The sequence below is a fragment of the Panulirus ornatus genome, chromosome 32 (assembly GCF_036320965.1).
Source record: "Panulirus ornatus isolate Po-2019 chromosome 32, ASM3632096v1, whole genome shotgun sequence".
NCBI classification, from domain to species: Eukaryota; Metazoa; Arthropoda; class Malacostraca; order Decapoda; family Palinuridae; genus Panulirus; species Panulirus ornatus.
In genome coordinates this window covers 6364147-6383419 of record NC_092255.1, presented here as the reverse complement: position 1 = coordinate 6383419, position 19273 = coordinate 6364147, and the positions used below count along the sequence as shown (strand labels likewise).

At 44.3% G+C, this 19273-nt stretch overlaps 1 protein-coding gene across 2 annotated transcripts in view; it reads right to left on the bottom strand.

Moving 5' to 3' along the window:
* Positions 1-3462: 3462 nt before the first annotated feature.
* The window catches only part of LOC139759018 (proclotting enzyme-like), a 38915-nt gene continuing 23104 nt past the window's right edge, over positions 3463-19273 (bottom strand). For both annotated transcript variants that reach the window (XM_071680908.1, XM_071680907.1), the window contains exons 3-10: positions 14353-14583; positions 13676-13812; positions 12212-12348; positions 10146-10258; positions 9800-9968; positions 9396-9640; positions 6945-7105; positions 3463-4591 (exon numbers count right to left, since the gene is read on the bottom strand). In XM_071680908.1, coding sequence (XP_071537009.1) covers positions 4433-4591; positions 6945-7105; positions 9396-9640; positions 9800-9968; positions 10146-10258; positions 12212-12348; positions 13676-13812; positions 14353-14583 — 1352 coding nt within the window. In that variant the 3' untranslated portion in view covers positions 3463-4432. The remainder of the gene's footprint in view (positions 4592-6944; positions 7106-9395; positions 9641-9799; positions 9969-10145; positions 10259-12211; positions 12349-13675; positions 13813-14352; positions 14584-19273) is intronic.

Here is a 19273-nt window from a genome sequence, read left to right as displayed (position 1 = left end):
TGGAACCAGAGACATGGAGATTGATGAATCACCTCTGTAGGACAAGACCTCCTCCTCCTTCTCCTTCTCTTCCTGTGTGTAGCGATTAGCGTTCCTGACCATGATGCATTCACAGGCCGTCCAGGATCGAGCACATAGGTTCGAATCCTGGTTGTGGCAGTCGGTCTATAGTGAACCCAGCTGTTTATCCAACCCGAGGGTTTGGTCGATAAAATGGACACCTGGATCAGGCTAGGGTACACACACACACACACACACACACACACACACACACATACACACACACACATATAGATACAAAGACATATATGTATAGATATATGGTCTCGATAAGGGCTTCAGGCGCCCATGCCGTCTTAGCTAACATAGAGCAAAAATGTGCACACAGATTCGGAGCATCAGGGAAACAGAAGACTGTCAGACGATGCGTGGCTAATACTCTTTCAGGTGGAGGACGATCACATTGTAGCAGGAGAAAAGGAGGTTCAGGGTAAACATACAAGACCCTGATGCTGCTGGAGGTTATAATACACGTACCAAATGTAATGTCTCGCATAAGGGTATCATAAGGAATTGGAACCTATCGTCTGTGACGATTGCATACAGTGTGGAGCTATATATTAAGCAAGTTTGGCCAAAAAGAGTGAGAAGAGAAGTAAAGGATGGAGTGAGAAGGCAATAAATGGGGGCCATCAAAGCTAGATAACAAAGCAGCTCCTCCACTTTCTCAAAGACAGACGCCAGGGATATTATAAGATGCAAGCCTCACATTAGAATGTATACAAACACAGATAGACAGGTAGTAGATATAAAGGATCAAGAGCTCAAAGATCAAATTCAGGGAAAGAAATCTTGGTATTTCTGGAGCAGTGGATACGAACTTTACTTAGGGATATGATGTTACCTGATCGAGCCAAGTGGATACGTGATAACATTAGGGGAGGGTTAGTAAAGAGGTGAGAACCATGAAGATAATTGATCCTGCTTAACAACAGACAACATTGGTATGGTTCGTAAGATGACCCACACAAACAGTATGTGATGGGAAGTATAACTCTAGGAAAGGCTTACACCGTGGTATCCACATACACACACACAACCCTGCATGGAATAGGGAAGAGTCAAAATGGTGCACGCAGAAGCAAGACGCTTCTCATCTGTGGTAAAGGTGTGATTAAGGAAGACTTGAACATCTCATGGAGATGACGCGTCTTCTAGGACACAAGCTCATAGGGAATATTCAAGAAAGTCTCTTCTCTCTCAGCGTGTCATTGAGCCAGCCCACCAGAATCATAGAGACCGCTACGCCATTGCTCATAGTAACATAGGAGATGAGAATGTAAGACAAGAGACACCGGTTGGGAAAAAAATGATAATGTAATGCCCAAGTGCGATGATATAATTAACGAGGACATAGGAAGATCAACTAGGATACCAAACTCAAAGAGGAGATCTAATCCTAGAAACGTACGAGAAGTAAGGAATCTGTTTGAGAATATGAATAGGGAAAGAGAGTTCTACATTCATAAGATGTATAGTACTATTATATTGAAGGTTTTGTGTAATCTACAATAAAGGAGTTAGGAAATACAAACCTTTGGCACTGTAGAGGGAGGAGAACTTAGAATAGAGGGAGATGTGGGTCAGTAGAAGATCCTCAAGGCGTTACAACCAGCCAGCAACTGTGGGGCGTGAAAGAGCAAGGAAACAAATGCTGGGAGATAAGGAGAAGCAGAAGAACCCCTTGAAGAAAATGTCGTGGACAAGGGCAGGAGATGATCCACAACTTTTTCCAAAATAATTTATCAGGAATGAATCGTCGGCTTGAGAGCAGCTAAATAGGTTGAGGAACTCAGATGGGGAAAGTAGTGAGCAGCTAAACAGGATGAAAAGTAGTGTGGAGGTCTGTGGGAAGATATACGACGAACTGAATGTTAAGTGTTATCACAGTGGAGGACACCAGAGCACCGTCACCAGGAGACGAGGTGGGGAAGAGGTCTTGGAAGACAGTGAAATAAGTAGAAAAGACATGAGTGGGCTATCAGAGGGCCATGACCAATATAAGGACCATGGGTTTCATGAATATTCTCCACATGTTGTGGTACATATGCCGCAGTGGTTGTAGGTGAGTGGCGTCCAACGACCAGGGAAGTGCTGGAAGTCTTACAAATCTCTCTTAGACATTTTCGTTATCATATTAACTAAAGGTAAGGTTATCACAGGCAATAACTCAGTTATGGACAGAAATGGTGTTAAATCTTCACTTACCACACACATAGCAGAGGTACTGATATAAATCAAGATGTTGGTTTACATAAATTAGATAACTTTAGAAATGAAAAACTGTAAATATGTTTCCCAAACATGGGTTAACCTGAGTTTGTGACCTGAGAGAGGTGAGGTCGTCGGGGGGTGAGTGATCTATGATTAATCCCTTCACCTGTTTCACAATTCATTCACCTGCCCTGCCCAGTGGCCGGTGGGATATCATATTTTGGCGCTCTCTCTCTCTCTCTCTCTCTCTCCTCACGGTGTAATTGGACGACAGAGCTTGACGCTTTGAATTTTCCCTTTCCTTGCTGCATTCCTCTTTAGGCAATATTCTTTTTTTCTAGACTTTTTCATTGCCATGATTGTTACGCAAGTTACCTGCGTAACATGATTGTTACCCATGTTACTTGCATCAATGATCTTCCACAAATTGACGTAATATTTCCGTATGTCATACATGGCTATCTCCTCCATGTGTTGGTTGGAATCCCTGATCACCTCACGTGCATAGAGTGTCTGTATAGCGCCTCAGGTCGCTACACTGAAATGTTACATGTAAGACATACTGCACTCAGGGGCGGGCTCTCTGGTAACTCCTAGGCTCCCCTGAATCATACAATAGGCCTGAGGAAGCTACACATCACCTGAATCTTCTCCGAACTGTGGACATCGCTTGGGGTGTTCCTAGCTCTACTGCTGGTGGTGGTGTGAGGACGTGGTTCTTTACGAACACTCACGACGAGACTTTCAAGAAAAGGCAAAGGAAGGGTTGGTCATCGCAGTGGCGATCTAGAGTTGAAAAGAACGCGTTGCGCTACGTTAGTTTGTGTGTGTGTGTGTGTGTGTGTGTGTGATGGACAGAGAAGGCGAGTGTGTGGGTATGTGTGGTGAACACGCCCAGGTGAGGTAGAAAGTAAAGACATCGACCTTGGCCGTGTTGTTCATGTTGACCGTCGCTCAAACCCTCCCTGGTTGGTGTGTGCCAGTGAGAGAGAGAGAGAGAGAGAGAGAGAGAGAGAGAGAGAGAGAGAGAGAGAGAGAGAGAGAGAGAGAGAGAGAGAGCTTCATTGCATGCAATCTCATCAACAGGTTGCAGAATTGATGAGTTTAATTTTACCGACAATATCAGAATGGCGAAACAACTTTGGTTTTTTTTGGCAAGGGGGGGGAGGGAAATAAATACACCACAGCTCTTTCAATTGAAAGCAATATTCAAGTTATCGTGACAAATGTTGTACAATACAAACATACATACAGATATCTCCACATACCACAGTTCTCAACCTTATGAACACTTTCATTGAAATGGTAAATATTAGTAAATCAATCGCAAGATAGTATACGTTGACATTCTGGCTTATCACACAGTTACGCTGATGATCATGAACAGATAATGATATACCAGTTATCTTCACTCGGCATTAGGTGTATAAGGGATCAGACATTGTACTATATATGACCGCGCATCACCACAACCAAACTGGCCAGGAATACTGACTGCATCACTTGTGTGTCCCGTCTGAACATCTGTGGCTGCATCTTCCCACTGACATCCATGCCCATCCCTCACTCCCATATCCTCGTCGTCAAACGTTAAACCTGTATAGGAAGTCCTCGTACCGTTAACATGATCTATTTAAGATTAATTATTGTCGTCCTGAATCCATCTTTAATGTTCCATGGCTTCCACTTGGCCTCTGGACATCCAAGCCGACCCTTTGTCTTCAAGACGGAGAAGAACAAAGCCTCAAGAGTGTCTGGAGTTCCTGTTGCTACGACCATCAGAAAGTTGGCTGTGAACATCCCCAGAGGGTATGTCTGCTAGGCTTCTCATCCTCGTCTTTGTTCCACAGTTGATGTTTGAGGTGGCAATCGTAGTGACTTGATTGTCTTATTGTTGTGCAGTGGTCATGGCCATCTATATACATCAGGCGGTGTGTGGTGGATGTACACATACATCACAACACTGGTTGCAAGTGACTTGTGGCGGTTCCTTAAGACACAGGCTCTTCTCTATCCGATCTCCCTTTACAGAGTCGAACACCAATGCTCGACTCCGTTCCCCCGCTCTATTCGGTTCTTTCCCATCCAGCGGGACGAAGCCTCGTGGTTCCTTTATGTCTTGAATAATGCGTTCGTTGGTGGGGCGGAGTGTGGTCTACTATTGGTTGTTTCTGATCCAGTCCCTGTACTTGCTGACGCGAGTGTACACGCCAGGGTTTTCAGGCTCAGCGCAGCGGATGCCCCAAGACACGACGCCCACCACTGCCCATCTGTTTTGTGAGCCTTGTTGCAACATAAGTGGTCCACCGCTGTCACCCTGTGGGAGTACATGAGAAGACAAGTTACTCCAACGCAAATGTCCACTGCTCAAGACTGAGGAAATAGAATATGAACGTATTTACCTGATGATTGAAATAATTACTAGTGACACATTTATTAGTAGAGCTGTTGGGGAGATATTGCCAGAACTACAGATCAAACGTCGTTTCTCCTGGCTTTGTCAAAAGAGTTGGACTGAGAACTTTTAGTCTCCCAGTTCGGCCATTTGGTTCAGCTGTGGCAAAAGTCTTAGTTAGATTTAAGATTTCAGTGATGGCAAAGTCCGCACCATAATCATCAGAATTTATAGACCATTCTTCATTATACCTGATAGCCATTCTTTATTATACCTGATCGCCGTTTCCCGTGTCAACAACGTAACGCCAGGAAACAGACGAAGAAAGACCCCTCCACTCACATGCAATATACACATATATGTGCACATACACATATATATACATATATAGAATATATACACATACATACATACAAATACACATACATATATAGACATATGCATAATCATACTTACTCGCCTTTATCCTTTCCCGTCGCCACCCCGCCCCACAGGAATCAGTATTGCCACCCTCTGCGTCAACGAAGTAGCGACAGGAAGCATACGAAGGAAGACCACATCGATTCACATTCATTCTCTGGCTGTCATGTGTGATGCACTAGACCCACAGGCCCCACGACCTTCACATGTCCTGGTTGAGTCCACTGACGGCACGTCGACCTCAGTATACCATATCGTTCCAGTTTACTCTATTCTATGCACGCCTTTCACTCCATCCTTCCAGCTCTAATTTGGTCGTCCGTTTCTCATTGTTCCCTCCACTTCTGCCACACATATATCCTCTTTGTCAACCTGTCCTTACTCATTCTCTCCATATGTTCAAACCATTCCAACACACCCTCTTCTGCTCTCTCAACCACACTCTTTTTATTACCACCCATCTCTCTTACTCTTTCATCACTTACTCGCTTAAACCACCTCAAACTTTATACTGTCTTCAAACATTTCATTTCCAACACACCCACCCTCCTCCGCACAGCCCTATCCATAGCCCATGCCTCGCAACCATATGATATTGTTGGAACTACTATTCCACCAAACATACCAGTTTTTGCTCTCCGAGATAACTTTCTTTCCACACATACTTCAACGCTCCCAGAACCTTCCCACATCATATATTCTTCATACTTTCTAGAAAGCATCTCTATCAACCCTATCATACGCCTTCTCCAGATTCATAAATGCCACATACAAATCCATCTGTTTTTCCAAGTATTTCCCACACACATTCATCAAAGCAAACACCTGATGCATACATCCTCCACCCCTTCTGAAACCACACTGCTCCTCCCCAATCTGATGCTCTGTACATGCCTTCACCCTCCCAGTCAATACCCTTCCACATGATTTTCCAGATATACTAAAACTCATGCCTCTAGTTTGAACTCTCACCTTTATCACCTTTGCCTTTATACAATGGCACTATACATGCATTCCCCCAATCCTCAGGCACTTCAACATGATCCACACATGCAATGAATATCCTTTCTAACCAATCGACAATACAGTCACACTTTTCCTTCATAGATACAACTGCAATATCATCCAATCCCGTCGCCTTGCCAGATTTCATCTTCCGCAAGGGTTTCACCACCTCTTCTCTTTTCACCAATATATATGTACATATATGTATTTGATGATCAAACTAGTCTGTGATGATAGTTATGAAGGTGAAATTGCAATTCTGTAGGAGTTCAGACGATTTAACCCATAATTTTTCCATACATGCAGCACAACATGTTCCACAGAGACAATCCACCTCATCAGGTGCAAACAATTCATAAAGTTTTTAAATCCCAACACCACCACACAGACCCTCTTTTGTCAATGCCATACTGAAGAATACAGTGCATTCTTCGGCAACAAGAGGGAATCTCTGTGATAGTGTTGGGATTTAAGAATTTTGCAACCTGACGAGGCGGATCGTCTCCGTGAAACATGTCCTGCAGTATGTATGGACCACCAAGTGGTCGTCGTCAATGTCATATGAATCCCAGGTGATCTCCAGGTCCTTGTGAGTGTCACCTACAGTTGTCAGATTACAGTAACTACCTGAACCACCTGTCTGGCTTGGTTTCCTATGTCAGGTAAAGACTAGTTATATCCTGTATCTTCTTGATCAGTAACATGATACCTCCTGACCTGGAAATGTTTCTGTTACTGCTGTCTGTAGCTCTACGTCACAACTTGTTTGTAAGGAGGAGTTGTGTGAGGCACGAGAAGGGTGAGGTGCCCGGCCAGCACTGATCTCTGGACAGGACTAAGTGATACCTACCTGGCAGGAGTCCTTGCCGCCGGCCCTGTCCCCGGCACATATCTGCTTGTCGATGATGTCTTGTTCGTAGGCAGCGTTACAGTCGGAGTTCTTCCATACAGGCACCGTCACCTCCAGTAAGACGCTGGATACCGGCCCTCCGTAGTACACAGTGCCCCAGCCTGCACGTATGTAAACTTGGTCACAACTCATTCACCCAGGGGACGGTCATGTGCCCCAGTGTACCATAAGAAACAACATTTTCATTGTGAAAAGACAAGGGAGTGAGTATCACGAATTTCAGAAACCACGGTCTTAGAGAAACAGACCAGCTGGTCCTTTTGAGGGTGTTTGTGATAGTAGGAGATGATAGAAACGAACAGATTAGTGTAGTAAGCGTAGACAGATATACAGCTGATTCTTGGAGGAAAAACTGCCACCTTTTCATATTGCTAATAAGACCAAAATTATGTAAGCCGCGGACCTGAAGCGAAATGGTTATGAAGCCTCTTCTGGAAGTATCAGTGAAGCGCCCTGATTGGCAAGTCATTCCACAGGTTAATGATAGTATTGAGAAATAATGTACTTCGTCTTAAGGGAAATTGTTTGCCTCCGATTTTGTATTCAGTGCTACAAGTGAAACTAGATATATCAAGCTTTAAGTAGCTGATCGAATCGAAAATGTGAAAGCTTTTGATCATGTTGAATACCTGTATTAGATTACTCCTTAAACCTCTCTTTTCTACTCGAAAGAAATTCCAGTCGTTTAGTTGGCTCTCATAGGATTCGTTTCTCGGTCCAGTAATCACCATCTTAGGTCGTCGTTATCCTTTTCCCATTCTGTCTTTTGTTTTTCAAGTAGGGCGGCCAAAACTGAACACAATCTTCAAGATGGGGACGCACCAATAAACTGGTAACGAGTGATGATGATTTCTCTTGAGTTAAGTTCGAAAGCTCTACCCATACGTTCGAAACCCTTACCTATGAATGCAAGAATTTTGTGCACCAAAACCTTTTTACCATTTATCTCTAACTCAACCGACTTCATTCTTTAGCTTGCCTTCTTGTTTTTACAACCGATATGTAAAATTTTGCATTGATGAATATCAAAATTCATTTGTTGAATGCTGTGAACTCATTGCACCAGTTTGTCTATGTCAATTTGAAGTTACACTCGTTCAATTCTAGTTGCAGATTTGTTTCAATGATACAAAGCAGGTTTCCCTGCATTGTATCATCAGAGACTTTCGATATCATATAATGGAAACTATTATCACTAACATCAATATATATGAAAAAGAACCAGTCCCAAGAGTGATCCTTTAGGCACACCACTTGTCACGTCTAACCATTCTTGACCATTCATGATTATTCTTAGTGACTCAACTTTTGCTAATACTTTTGATGCGGAAGTTCATGTAATGCTTTCTTGAAAACCCAAATAGATGACTTGAACTGCATTACTTTCATCATAAGTCGACTATCTCGTTACATGAATCAAGCAGATTTGTGTGATATGAGCGATTTCTTCGAAAGCTGTGCCGAAAGTCGTTTATTGAATAGTTGTCCTCTAAATGGTTTACATTCTCATCCCAAATTATGGTTTCCTTAAGTTTCCCAACTGCAGACATGAAGCCAACTGGGCGCTAATTTCCGGGCAGAGACTTATTATATTTTTCGAATGTCGGTGTTACATTGGCAAACTTTCAATGCCACTGGAACCATCCCTATTGCAATGGACTTATTGAAAAGAGCAGTCAAGGGCTTTACTATTTCTTTTTCTCTTCTTTCATTGTCCTCAGATGAGAATTATCTGGTCATGTTGTTTTATTTTCTTCTGCTTCATCCAATGTTGATGGTATAACTTCAGCTTTTATGTCAATATGTTGCAGAATGTTTTCCCCTCTGAGGAATGGATTTGGATTCGGGACACAGAGTTGTGTCTTCATTCGTAAATACAGGTGGGAATAAGAATGATTTAAGATCTTTGCCATGTCTTCGTTGTCTTGATCCAAGTCATCATATTTCACGATATATTAACAGTCCAATTGACTGGGTGATAATGACTTCCACCTATAACATTCCTCAGGTTTCTAATACAATTTTTGGCAATTCATTCTTCTTACTTTTGTTTACACTTTGACGTATAAATCTATTAGTTTCCCTGCCAAAATTTACATAATCTACTTTGTATTGGTTATGAAAATGAACGACACAATCTTGAGTGCTACACAAAGAGACATATCAACATAGTTACCTTGGAAATAACCCAACAACTGATGGAAATTTGGAGCAAACGTAAACTTTGTTTTACCCAGTTTGGATCATCATCTTATCAGTTGGGAATGAGTGATGTGCCTTTCACTATGCTAAAAGGGTTTAGTTTTAGTTATGACACAGCTTATGTGGTATGATAAAATCTTATTTACGATTCTCTTCGTTGCATAGTGTCAACACGAGGTGTTAACTCACCAATCACGTTTCCTAGTTGGCCCTCAAATGAAGCGTCCTGATCTGGCAGACAGATGGGCCAGATATCATCCGTGAAGGAGGTCGTCCCATCAAGGGTGATAAGAGCGATGTCGTTGACGTAGGTCGTGGTGTCGTAGCCTTCGTGCTCCTTGATCCTACGGATCCTGAAGTCCATGTGCGCGCTGTCAGACGTCTGTTCGAAATTGTATTCGCCAAGACGGACGAAGATGGAAGACTGATCAAATCTGTGGAGAGAGAAGGGGAGGGAAAAATAAAAGTACGTCAACACCTTCCTCGCTTTGAGAGACACCAGTGGGCAGGTAGAGCAGCCAGTTAGTGGTGCTCTCTGATGCAAGTGACAGTATCAACCCCCAGCAGCCAGTGGGTAGAAGCAGGTGACTTACCCTCTCACACAGTGAGCAGCGGTGAGGACGTGTTGGTCTGAGATGAGGACGCCACCACAGTACTGAGAAGTCCCGGATCTCATCAGTGCCGCTACCCAGGGCCATTCCTTAGGGTTGGCGGGCTTCCCTCCAACAATACGTGTTTTGGGTGTGCTGATCAGACCACAACCTGAAGGTAGTGGAAAGAGAATTTTCTTTTTTGTGTGTGTGTGTGTGAAGACGTGTGCAAGTATAGTCAATGAAATACCGTGGACCATGTCTGCTTTTATGATCTGTGGACTTCATCATGTCTCACTCTCCGCTCACACCGAATGACAAAAAAAGGATTTCATAGCGAGTACCTTACCTCTTGATTGGGCTGGGGGTGGCGGTGGTGGCGGAGCGGGGGTCGGTGGAGGCGGAGGAGCTGGCGTCACACCATTGTTGTTGACCGATGTGGGACAACACGCACCGACAAATCTGTTGATGTTGGGACGCAACCTGTTAGTTTTCTAGAGACAGAAGAGGCACGAAGAGCGTGCCCGGCAGGCCTATCCAGTCAGAGCAGCTGGACTCTGATACAAAAAGATTGATCAATTCAATGTGATATTCTTCCCCTTTGGAAACATGCATTGATACATCCCATCCTTAAGAAGGGTGACTGTTCTGACCCCTCTAACTAGCGTCCTGTTGCTTTGACATCTACCATATCCAAAGTCTTTGAATCCCTCCTCATCTCCCATATCCTAAGACACCTCGAAACTCACGGTCTTCTCGCTGATCACCAGTGTGTGTCTTCCGTAAGGCGAGATCCACGGGTGATATTCTTTCCTATCTTACTAATGTCTGTTCATCATCCCAGAAAGATTTTAGGGGGTCGTGTGTATTTACCCTCGACATATCTAAGGCTTTTGACAGAGTGTGACATCGGAGTCTTAACCGTTATCTGCTTCGAGCAAGATTCTAACCAGCAGATTGGGTCAATTGACGTTTCCAGACCAGAAATCAACATCTTATTCGTCCCTGGCTCGCTGATCTGACCCGCAGCACTTGACCTGACAACATTTTTTCACTTAGAATCAAAAAATGTAACTATGTCATGATAGTCAGTTCCGGGCCATAAGATTCTACAGTTTTCTATTCTCATTCAAGAGACAGTCAGTATCTTATCTTGTCAGTTATTCAAAGTACACGTAGCTGCTACAGAGGGGAGATCCCCAACATCAAATATTCCTACAGGTTAAAGTTTGTCCAAACTTTCGTCGAGTGGATCTGTGCGCTGGTGGATCTGTGCGCTGCCATGGACAGCTGCCAGAGACCTCAGGATATACCTCCACCTCCAGATCCAGTGGTACTAGCGGTGTGTGTGTACCAATTACTGCAACACCATCAACGGAGTTCATGTTACCCATCATAGTTCCTTACAGGGACAAGAGTACAGTATATCAGATCCGTGCAAACCTCCACCATCTCTCTCTGACGGCACAAGAAAGATGTAGCAAGTCCTTCCATCTCTGACGGTAAAGATATACGAATTACATTTCCAGGAATATCAGTCAACCTAGAAATATAATTCCCAGATACGACCAGGTAGGAATCCGATGTGGCTGATGTCTCAAGTTCTTTAGATGGACAGATCCGCGTCACAAGAGGAGGAGGAGGAGGAGGCTTCTGTGGTCACTTGTTATGGTTGATGGTGAGGGAAAACTGGAGAGAATAATTGGTCATCATCACGTCTTCCACTTCACCCTAAGGGTCATTCCTACCATGACGTGTACGTCACATCAACCAATACCTTCTACCTGTGTAAGATGACCCCCTGCCTCTCATGTACCTGTGTAGGATGACCTCCTGCCTCTCATGTACCTGTGTAGGATGACCTCCTGCCTCTCATGTACCTGTGTAGGATGACCTCCTGCCTCTCATGTACCTGTGTAGGATGACCTCCTGCCTCTCATGTACCTGTGTAGGATGACCTCCTACCTCTCATGTACCTGTGTAGGATGACCTCCTGCCTCACATGTACCTGTAACTGGACGTCATGAGTCGTTTCTCGTCATCTCTTTAGCTGTATTAACGTTTTCCTTACATCACTATTCCCATTTCGTCTTCCGTATGGAACGGTGGGGAAGGAAAAATATAAATAAGAATAACCTAATTCCATGACGATGTACAGGTGTTACTTTGGAGTGTATTTAAAGATATTTTCAGTGCAAAATCAACTTCACCGAAGAGATGATGCTGTCATGACACAGCGTTAGGAAACATGTCACCTCACAGTATAGCCTACCAAAACCTGATTTAACGAATGGACAAAAAAAAAGAAGAAAAAGATATATTAGCAACAAGAAAAACTTGCGAAACAAAACTGCTTCAATTAGAAAAAAAGACGAAAAAAATTGAGGTTTACAAAAACCTGAGGTCGATACTCACTTGCCCTTGACGAAGCAGACGTAATTCAAGAAAACATTGAAGTTCTGGACGAACTCAGGCAAGATGCAGTGGTGAAGGTGGCGGCAGTAACCATTCTCAAACTTGGGCGTCACGCACGCTTGGAAGGGCTTGTCCGCCTGTGGTGGTGTAGGTAGCAGGAGTAGGTAGAGTGTATCACATGATGTGGCCAGACCAAAGTAACTTATAGCTATGAAAATCCTCTACTCCCTGGTACGTGAGGGAGGTAACATGATGTATCTACTTAAGAGTGTAACATAATGATACAGTGTGTTATGTGATGATATGGGGGTGTGACATGAGGATACTGCTTAGTGTGTGTGACATGAGGATACTGCTTAGAGAGTGTAACATGCTGTTATCACTGAGGATATAACACGAGGATACTAATCAACATATAACATGAGGATACTGCATAGTGTAACATGATGACACTACACAGAGTGTAACATGATGACATGATGGTACGCTCTGAGAGGTGACATGATGACACTACACAGAGTGTAACATGATGACATGATGACACTTGACACACATCACTAGACGTAATATTACACATGGACTAAGAAGACTCTGCATCCGTCCATCATAAGACTGGTTTACGACCTTGATATTAGGTAACTTTCGTCACAATATCTCCTTCGTCACTTGTTACGAAGTTACAATATCATATATACATGAAGGAGTATACATATACGTCCCTCTATACGAACTGTATAGAGAAATATGACAGCTGACATCATCGCTATAAGATCGCGTTTTCTTATCTCTTTCAGTGAATCGTTTTCTATCCTGAATATTTATCTTTTCTGTTTGTACTCATTTCTTATCTTTAAACCACCTGAACGTGACACAGGAGCTGGTGTCAACTCAGGGATATCTGTCACAGCGACTGTTACAGCTCATTAAGTAACATAATCAAAGGCAAATCCAAGTATAACTCAGCCTCTGTTGACATTATCAAATCGGTGAGTATGACCAACTTGAGAATCCAGCTAACACCCGCTACCAAACGCTCATTTGACTCGGGTCCAGCAGACACCTGCTCTCTCTCTCTCTCTCAGTTGCCCGTCCAGACTTCAGTAGACACTCACCCGTCCAAGGTCCAGTCGACGCTCTCTGTCTTATCAGACACTCAACCATCTACCCACTGTCCATCACCTACCCTTCCTGATTCTAGTTGACACTCACCCGTCTAGGGTCTAGCAGACATCCAACACCTGCCTGTCCAAATTCCAGGTTCCAGCTGACATCCAATGTCCATCAACTACCCGTTTAGGACCTACTCCGTCTAGGTCCAGCACCTACCCGTCCAGATTCCAGTCGACACTCACTCGTCTAGGGTCCAGTCGACACTCACCCACTTGGGGTTGACTAGACAGCCACCTCATCCAACACGTACCAGGTCAGAGCCGTGTGTCAGACGTCCGCGACCCCAAAACTTACCTGTCCGATTCCCAGGAGGAAGAAGCGCCTCCTCGACTGTCTTGAAGGAGTGTTTGGCAGGTTGGGAATCTTGATCCTCCGTCCGTCCTGGGAGGCCTGGGCCAGCCAGGGAACGGTGGAGAACAGCTCATTGGTTCCTGTTGAGGGAGAGGAGGTTCCACGTCCACATTTACAGTGTAGGAATACATATATCGGATGTAATGAAGAGAACATAGGTAGAGGGAGGGATGGAATCGCCTTTTCCTCACATGACATAGTCTATGCCTCATCCTCCGTATTCACGTTGAGTTCAGCAAAATAGCCAACAAAATAGTAAACGTATTTGCCCAAGAGGTAAGACTATTAATAACACGGCAAATGAATTAAGAGAGTCACTAGGCGGAGCTGGGAGACAGGTGAAGCTGGAGATGTTGGCACCGAAGACTTCAGACACCCGCTCTGGGCTTGCATGACCCGAGTAACCTGTCTAGATAAAGGCATGATTCAACCCCAGCCTTGCATTACGGTCCGACCCAGACACCCTTGTGGAGAGGCGAGTCATCCGTGCAAGGAGGGGCAAATTCTAAGCTGGAAAATATAGACTTATACAACAAGAGATCAGATCACTAGAGGAAACCAGCTCTTATCTAATAGATTCCAACCTCTTTAGGTACGTAGTGTAGACATGGCCTCCTTACCTTGAACACACTCTGGTCTGTTTTGATTCTGCCTTCTGGCGCAGTTGATCGGTCTGTTGTTGCCACCTTGTCCCTGGTTCCCTTGGTTTAAACACTGGGGACGATTCGCGTTCCTCGGTCTGTTACAGTTGATGGGTCTACGGCCACCTTCTCCTCTTCCTCCTCTACCTCCGCCTCCTCTACCTCCTCCTCCTCTTCCTCCTCCTCTTCTACCTCCCTGCCCGTCGTCTGCTGGAAGAGCAACGTTAGCATTGTTAGTAACACAAGCCCATGTTCAAGCCATGACCATTATTACGTCACGAATGTCACATTATTTACAACCTACGTCATGACTGACGCCCGGGCATTTGTTGACAATTATGTGATCATTTTTGTCTGTGGTTTTGTCTGGTAATGAGGCAGACATGGGAAAGTCACGACACTCTGGAAACATGTCTTTCCATAATGTCTCTCCTCATGCCATTATGACCTTTCGTGACTTAATGTTCAAGACTTTATGATATAAACATTGAAACTTAATGTCATTACATCATACTATGTAAACTTAATCAAAGTGACCATGTACAGTACATTCAAAGGTTATTTTTCCATTAGATACATCAAAACCGAAACTTCAAGACTGTTCAAAAAGTTCACATGCAAACAAGCAAGGCACAGAAGCTGAAACTGATGATAGAAATTAATATCAGCAGAGAGGAATTAGCAATCATGCAGGAGCCGTCTTCCCACAACCAGGAAATAAGCACCTAAGAATTTCTCCCTAATAGAAGTAAAGCAAGTAATCGTCTTCCTGCACCCGGAACTAAGGCTCCATCAGCCTCTCGTCACCTGTAGATGAGAACATCATTACTTCCCCATACTAGTTATTAAGCCGTCATCCCACATCATTACTTCCCCATACTAGTTATTAAGCCGTCATCCCACATCATTACTTCCCCATACTAGTTATTAAGCCGTCATCCCACATCATGCACTGGGAACACTGACAACACCAAAAGATAAAGATATATAAGGTGAGAAAGAAACAGCTCTATATACTACTGCAGTGAGCAAGAAGTGCTTACCAGTATCATAGAATTCACAACAGGATGAGCAATACACACACACACACACACACACACACACACACGGACTCTCACGTGAGGTTAACACAGATAAGAACACCAGTGGAATACTGGAAACAATTGTGTGTTCTGTTATCTGCAGTGTTAATGACGTCTCTCATCATCCTACTTTCTGGACTCTACTTTCTTAAGTCAAGTCTACATCTTCAGACCACCAATGAGTCGTCTACATTTGATAATGTCTTTGCTGATCTTTGGGATTCGATCCGTTTCAGTCAAACTCGTCAGCCACTAAGGATCAAACATGTTTGGGTGATCAGCTGTTTTTCTTCTTCCCTAAGACGTACGTTGTTGTACATGTCTTCAGCTTTTAGCTTCAACAATGAGCGTCAAGTCTTCAGATCTCAGGAAGATTGAACTAACATGTCCTTAAGGTTTTAGGTATGTGAAAATATGCAAAGGCTTCAGTCATCGTCCTTAGAGGGAGTAACGTCTTTGGTCCTAAGGACATGATGGAGGTGGGAGATGTTCCTGTAGTCTTATCTCTGTGTTCCTCCTGGCACGACTCGTCTCTAAAATGTAATTCTCCCTTGTGTTCATCACTCTGGTGACGTCATGAGCTACATCCACCTTGTAGGGACGTAAACAAACCACCGACTCACAAGCCCACGTCAAAGATCACCTCAGTGAAGCCACACATTTAGCACCACCTCACTCACGCAGACGTAGTTCATAGGGCGTTTAGTTCGCCCTCTGACAGTGGAAGGAGATCGAGGCAGAGATGAGCAACTCATGCAGACTCTCTCACTGAAGTACTCAGGGGTAACTCTGTCATCCATCTACAAGTGCCTACAATGTGCACCGCTGCTGTGTGAAGATGATTTTCTACTCACTATCGACAGAAAATATTGACATCATTCATACTAACTTATTTCAGGGTCTGGGTTGAGGAACCCAAACGCATCGGGCTCATTGGTAGGTGTGAGAAATCCCGTGGGATTAAAGTAGCCCTGATGGTGAAAATGTCGCGGGAAACCTGGATAAAAGGAGCGTCGGTGAGCAGGGAAGTACGAGTGTGGAGGGTAACTGTGGTGGGAGGCGAGGCAAGCACTGTGGTAGTGGTGTGAGGTGTGTGGCTGTCCAGGTACATAATGTGAGGAGGCGGAGGGGTCACTGTTGTACAATGGGGTGAAAATGGTCATAAACTGCGTCTACTGTGGTGGGATTTGTGACAGGTTGTTAGTGGATGATGTGATTGTGGTAGAAGATGTGGGGAAAATGATGACTGGTGGAAGATGTACGTGTGTGTGTGTGTATTATCATCTATTCTTGCTACATGGGGAGGGAGTCCTCAGCTCGTGGGGGCCCACCTTCTGAACTTTAGGGAGGGAGGTCTTAACTCGTGGGGCCCACCTTTTGAACTTCGGGGAGGGAGTTCTCAGCTCGTGGGGCCCACCTTTTGAACTTTGGGGAGGGAGTCCTCAGCTCGTGGGGCCCACCTTTTGAACTTTGGGGAGGGAGTCCTCAGCTCGTGGGGCCCACCTTTTGAACATTGGGGAGGGAGTTCTTAACTCGTGGGGGCCCACCTTTTGAACATTGGGGAGGGAGTTCTTAACTCGTGGGGGCCCACCTTTTGAACTTTGCGGAGGGGGAGTTCTTAACTCGCGAGGTTCGCCTTTTCAACTTTGCTCTCATACAGCTTTGTAACCTTCTGAATGCTGCTCCTCCGTATTCGCAATATCACCATTCATTTCATTCTACTCATCCTCTACTTTGAAGCCACACACGCACTTCCTCACATGTTTTCAAACGAGTCTCCTGCTTTTATTACCACCTTGTGGCCTCTGATTGGTCCATTATACTTCCATCCTTCTAGGTACTCTAAGCTGATTTTATCAATAAAAGGCTGTTTGATGTCTTAATTGGTGTGATCACGTCACCCCCTCACGCTTCTCTCTTTCATGAAGGACAAAGCCAAGGCATCTCTCCTTTCCTAGCAATTCGTCTCTCTTGATTCTGGTACTGTCTTTGTTGTTCTCCTCTAGACCTTCTCTATCAGTTCTGTGTGCGCCGTAAATGCGGTGACCGAACTTAAGAAGCAAATTCTAGTTTCGGCGTAATCTTGGATGCAAACGACTCGCTCTTCTGTTTCGTTCCTTTGGCATCATCTCGTGTCTTCTTAATCTTCGCCTTTTGACTGAATTCTTTGGTTTTCTCATTCCCATCCCTTGCTCTATCGCCGTTGATGATGACGCTATTGAATTCTCCATTTCTACTCTCTCTCTCTCTCTCTGAATGTGTGTGTGTGTGTGTGTGTGTGTGTGTGTGTGTGTGTGTGTGTGTGTGTGTGTGTATGTGTGTGTGTGTGTGTGTGTGTCTGTGTGTTGTTCCGTACTTTTGATTACATTCTTGTACGTTACGAGGAGTTTTCTATACCCGCGGGGCTCCATCTCCTGAACTTTCTCTCCAATATCATACCCCAATCATCAAACTTCTGTCTTGGTGTTTGCATTCACGACCTCATATCTCACGTTATTCCCCTCATCCGCTAGTCTTTCGCAACGAGAATATGTCTTTATTTCTTACAAGTTTCTCACTTAATGTGAGCATGTCATTGTGTACTTATACTTATCTATCTCTGTAGGCGTTGAGATGTGTTATGTGTATGTTCGTGCGCTTGTTATGGTCAGTATTCATGTACGCACAGATGGTGCGCACAGGCGCATGTATGTTATTATGCTTATACGAGTATGTGTGCGCAGTCGCGTGGTAGTCAGCGTGTGTGCATGCGTCCGTGACTGAACGCGAACGTGGAGGCATGCGTCTCCGTACGTGCTTGCTTGCCTGCGTATTTCAACTCAAGAGTGTTTATGTGCCTTGTATGCTCGTCTGCCTCCGCGCTTGTTTGCCTGTCTGCCTATATACCTGTATGCTTGTCTGCTCGTCTTCCTGCGTGCTTGTCTGCCTTCCTCCATACACATAACTGCCTTACGGTCTACATATATACGGTCTGTGGGTGGTGGATCTTCCTCCGCCTTCGTGCACCTTGTCTTAATGCTTCGCGTTTGGTACTGAAAGTGAATTTGCACCTGCAGGCGAGAGTGTTTCTGGCAGCCTGTGGGATTGGCAACGCATGAGCTTTATGTATATGTATACCTGCATGTCTGTGCTTCTTCTAAAGATCCATGTGTTCCATTATGTACATGTGCGCCTCTGCGTACACACCTGGCTCCCCTGCATGTCTGTGCTTCTTCTAAAGATCCATGTGTTCCAGTATGTACAAGTGCGCCTCTGCGTACACACCTGGCTCCCCTGCATATATCTGTATACTGCTGCTGGTATACGTCTCATTTGGTGCTGCCGGACTCCGCCGGCTTGTGGTTAAGCCGCGAGTGAAAAGTCACCCTTCGGGAGGCTGTGTCACTGGAGTAGAATTCGTCAAAGAACTTGTATATCTATTTTATTCCAAAAAGAAAGGACCTTCCTTTCCCTGCTACTGTCTGCAGCGCAGCCGTGAACCTGTAGAGGCCCGCGAAAAAGATATTACGGGGTAAGATATAAATAATGACAATAATGATGATAATTATATGAATAATGATAATGATAATAAACAGAATCGAACTGATGATATGGACATGTCTCTCTGATATAAATGTATGTGAGTCTTGGTACAATTATGTTCCTGTACTGGTATGTGTATAATTCGGCGAATGTGACTCAGTATATATATATATATATATATATATATATATATATATATATATATATATATATATATATATATGTATCCCTGGGGATAGGGGAGAAAGAATACTTGCCACGTATTCCCTGCGTGTCGTAGAAGGCGACTAAATGAG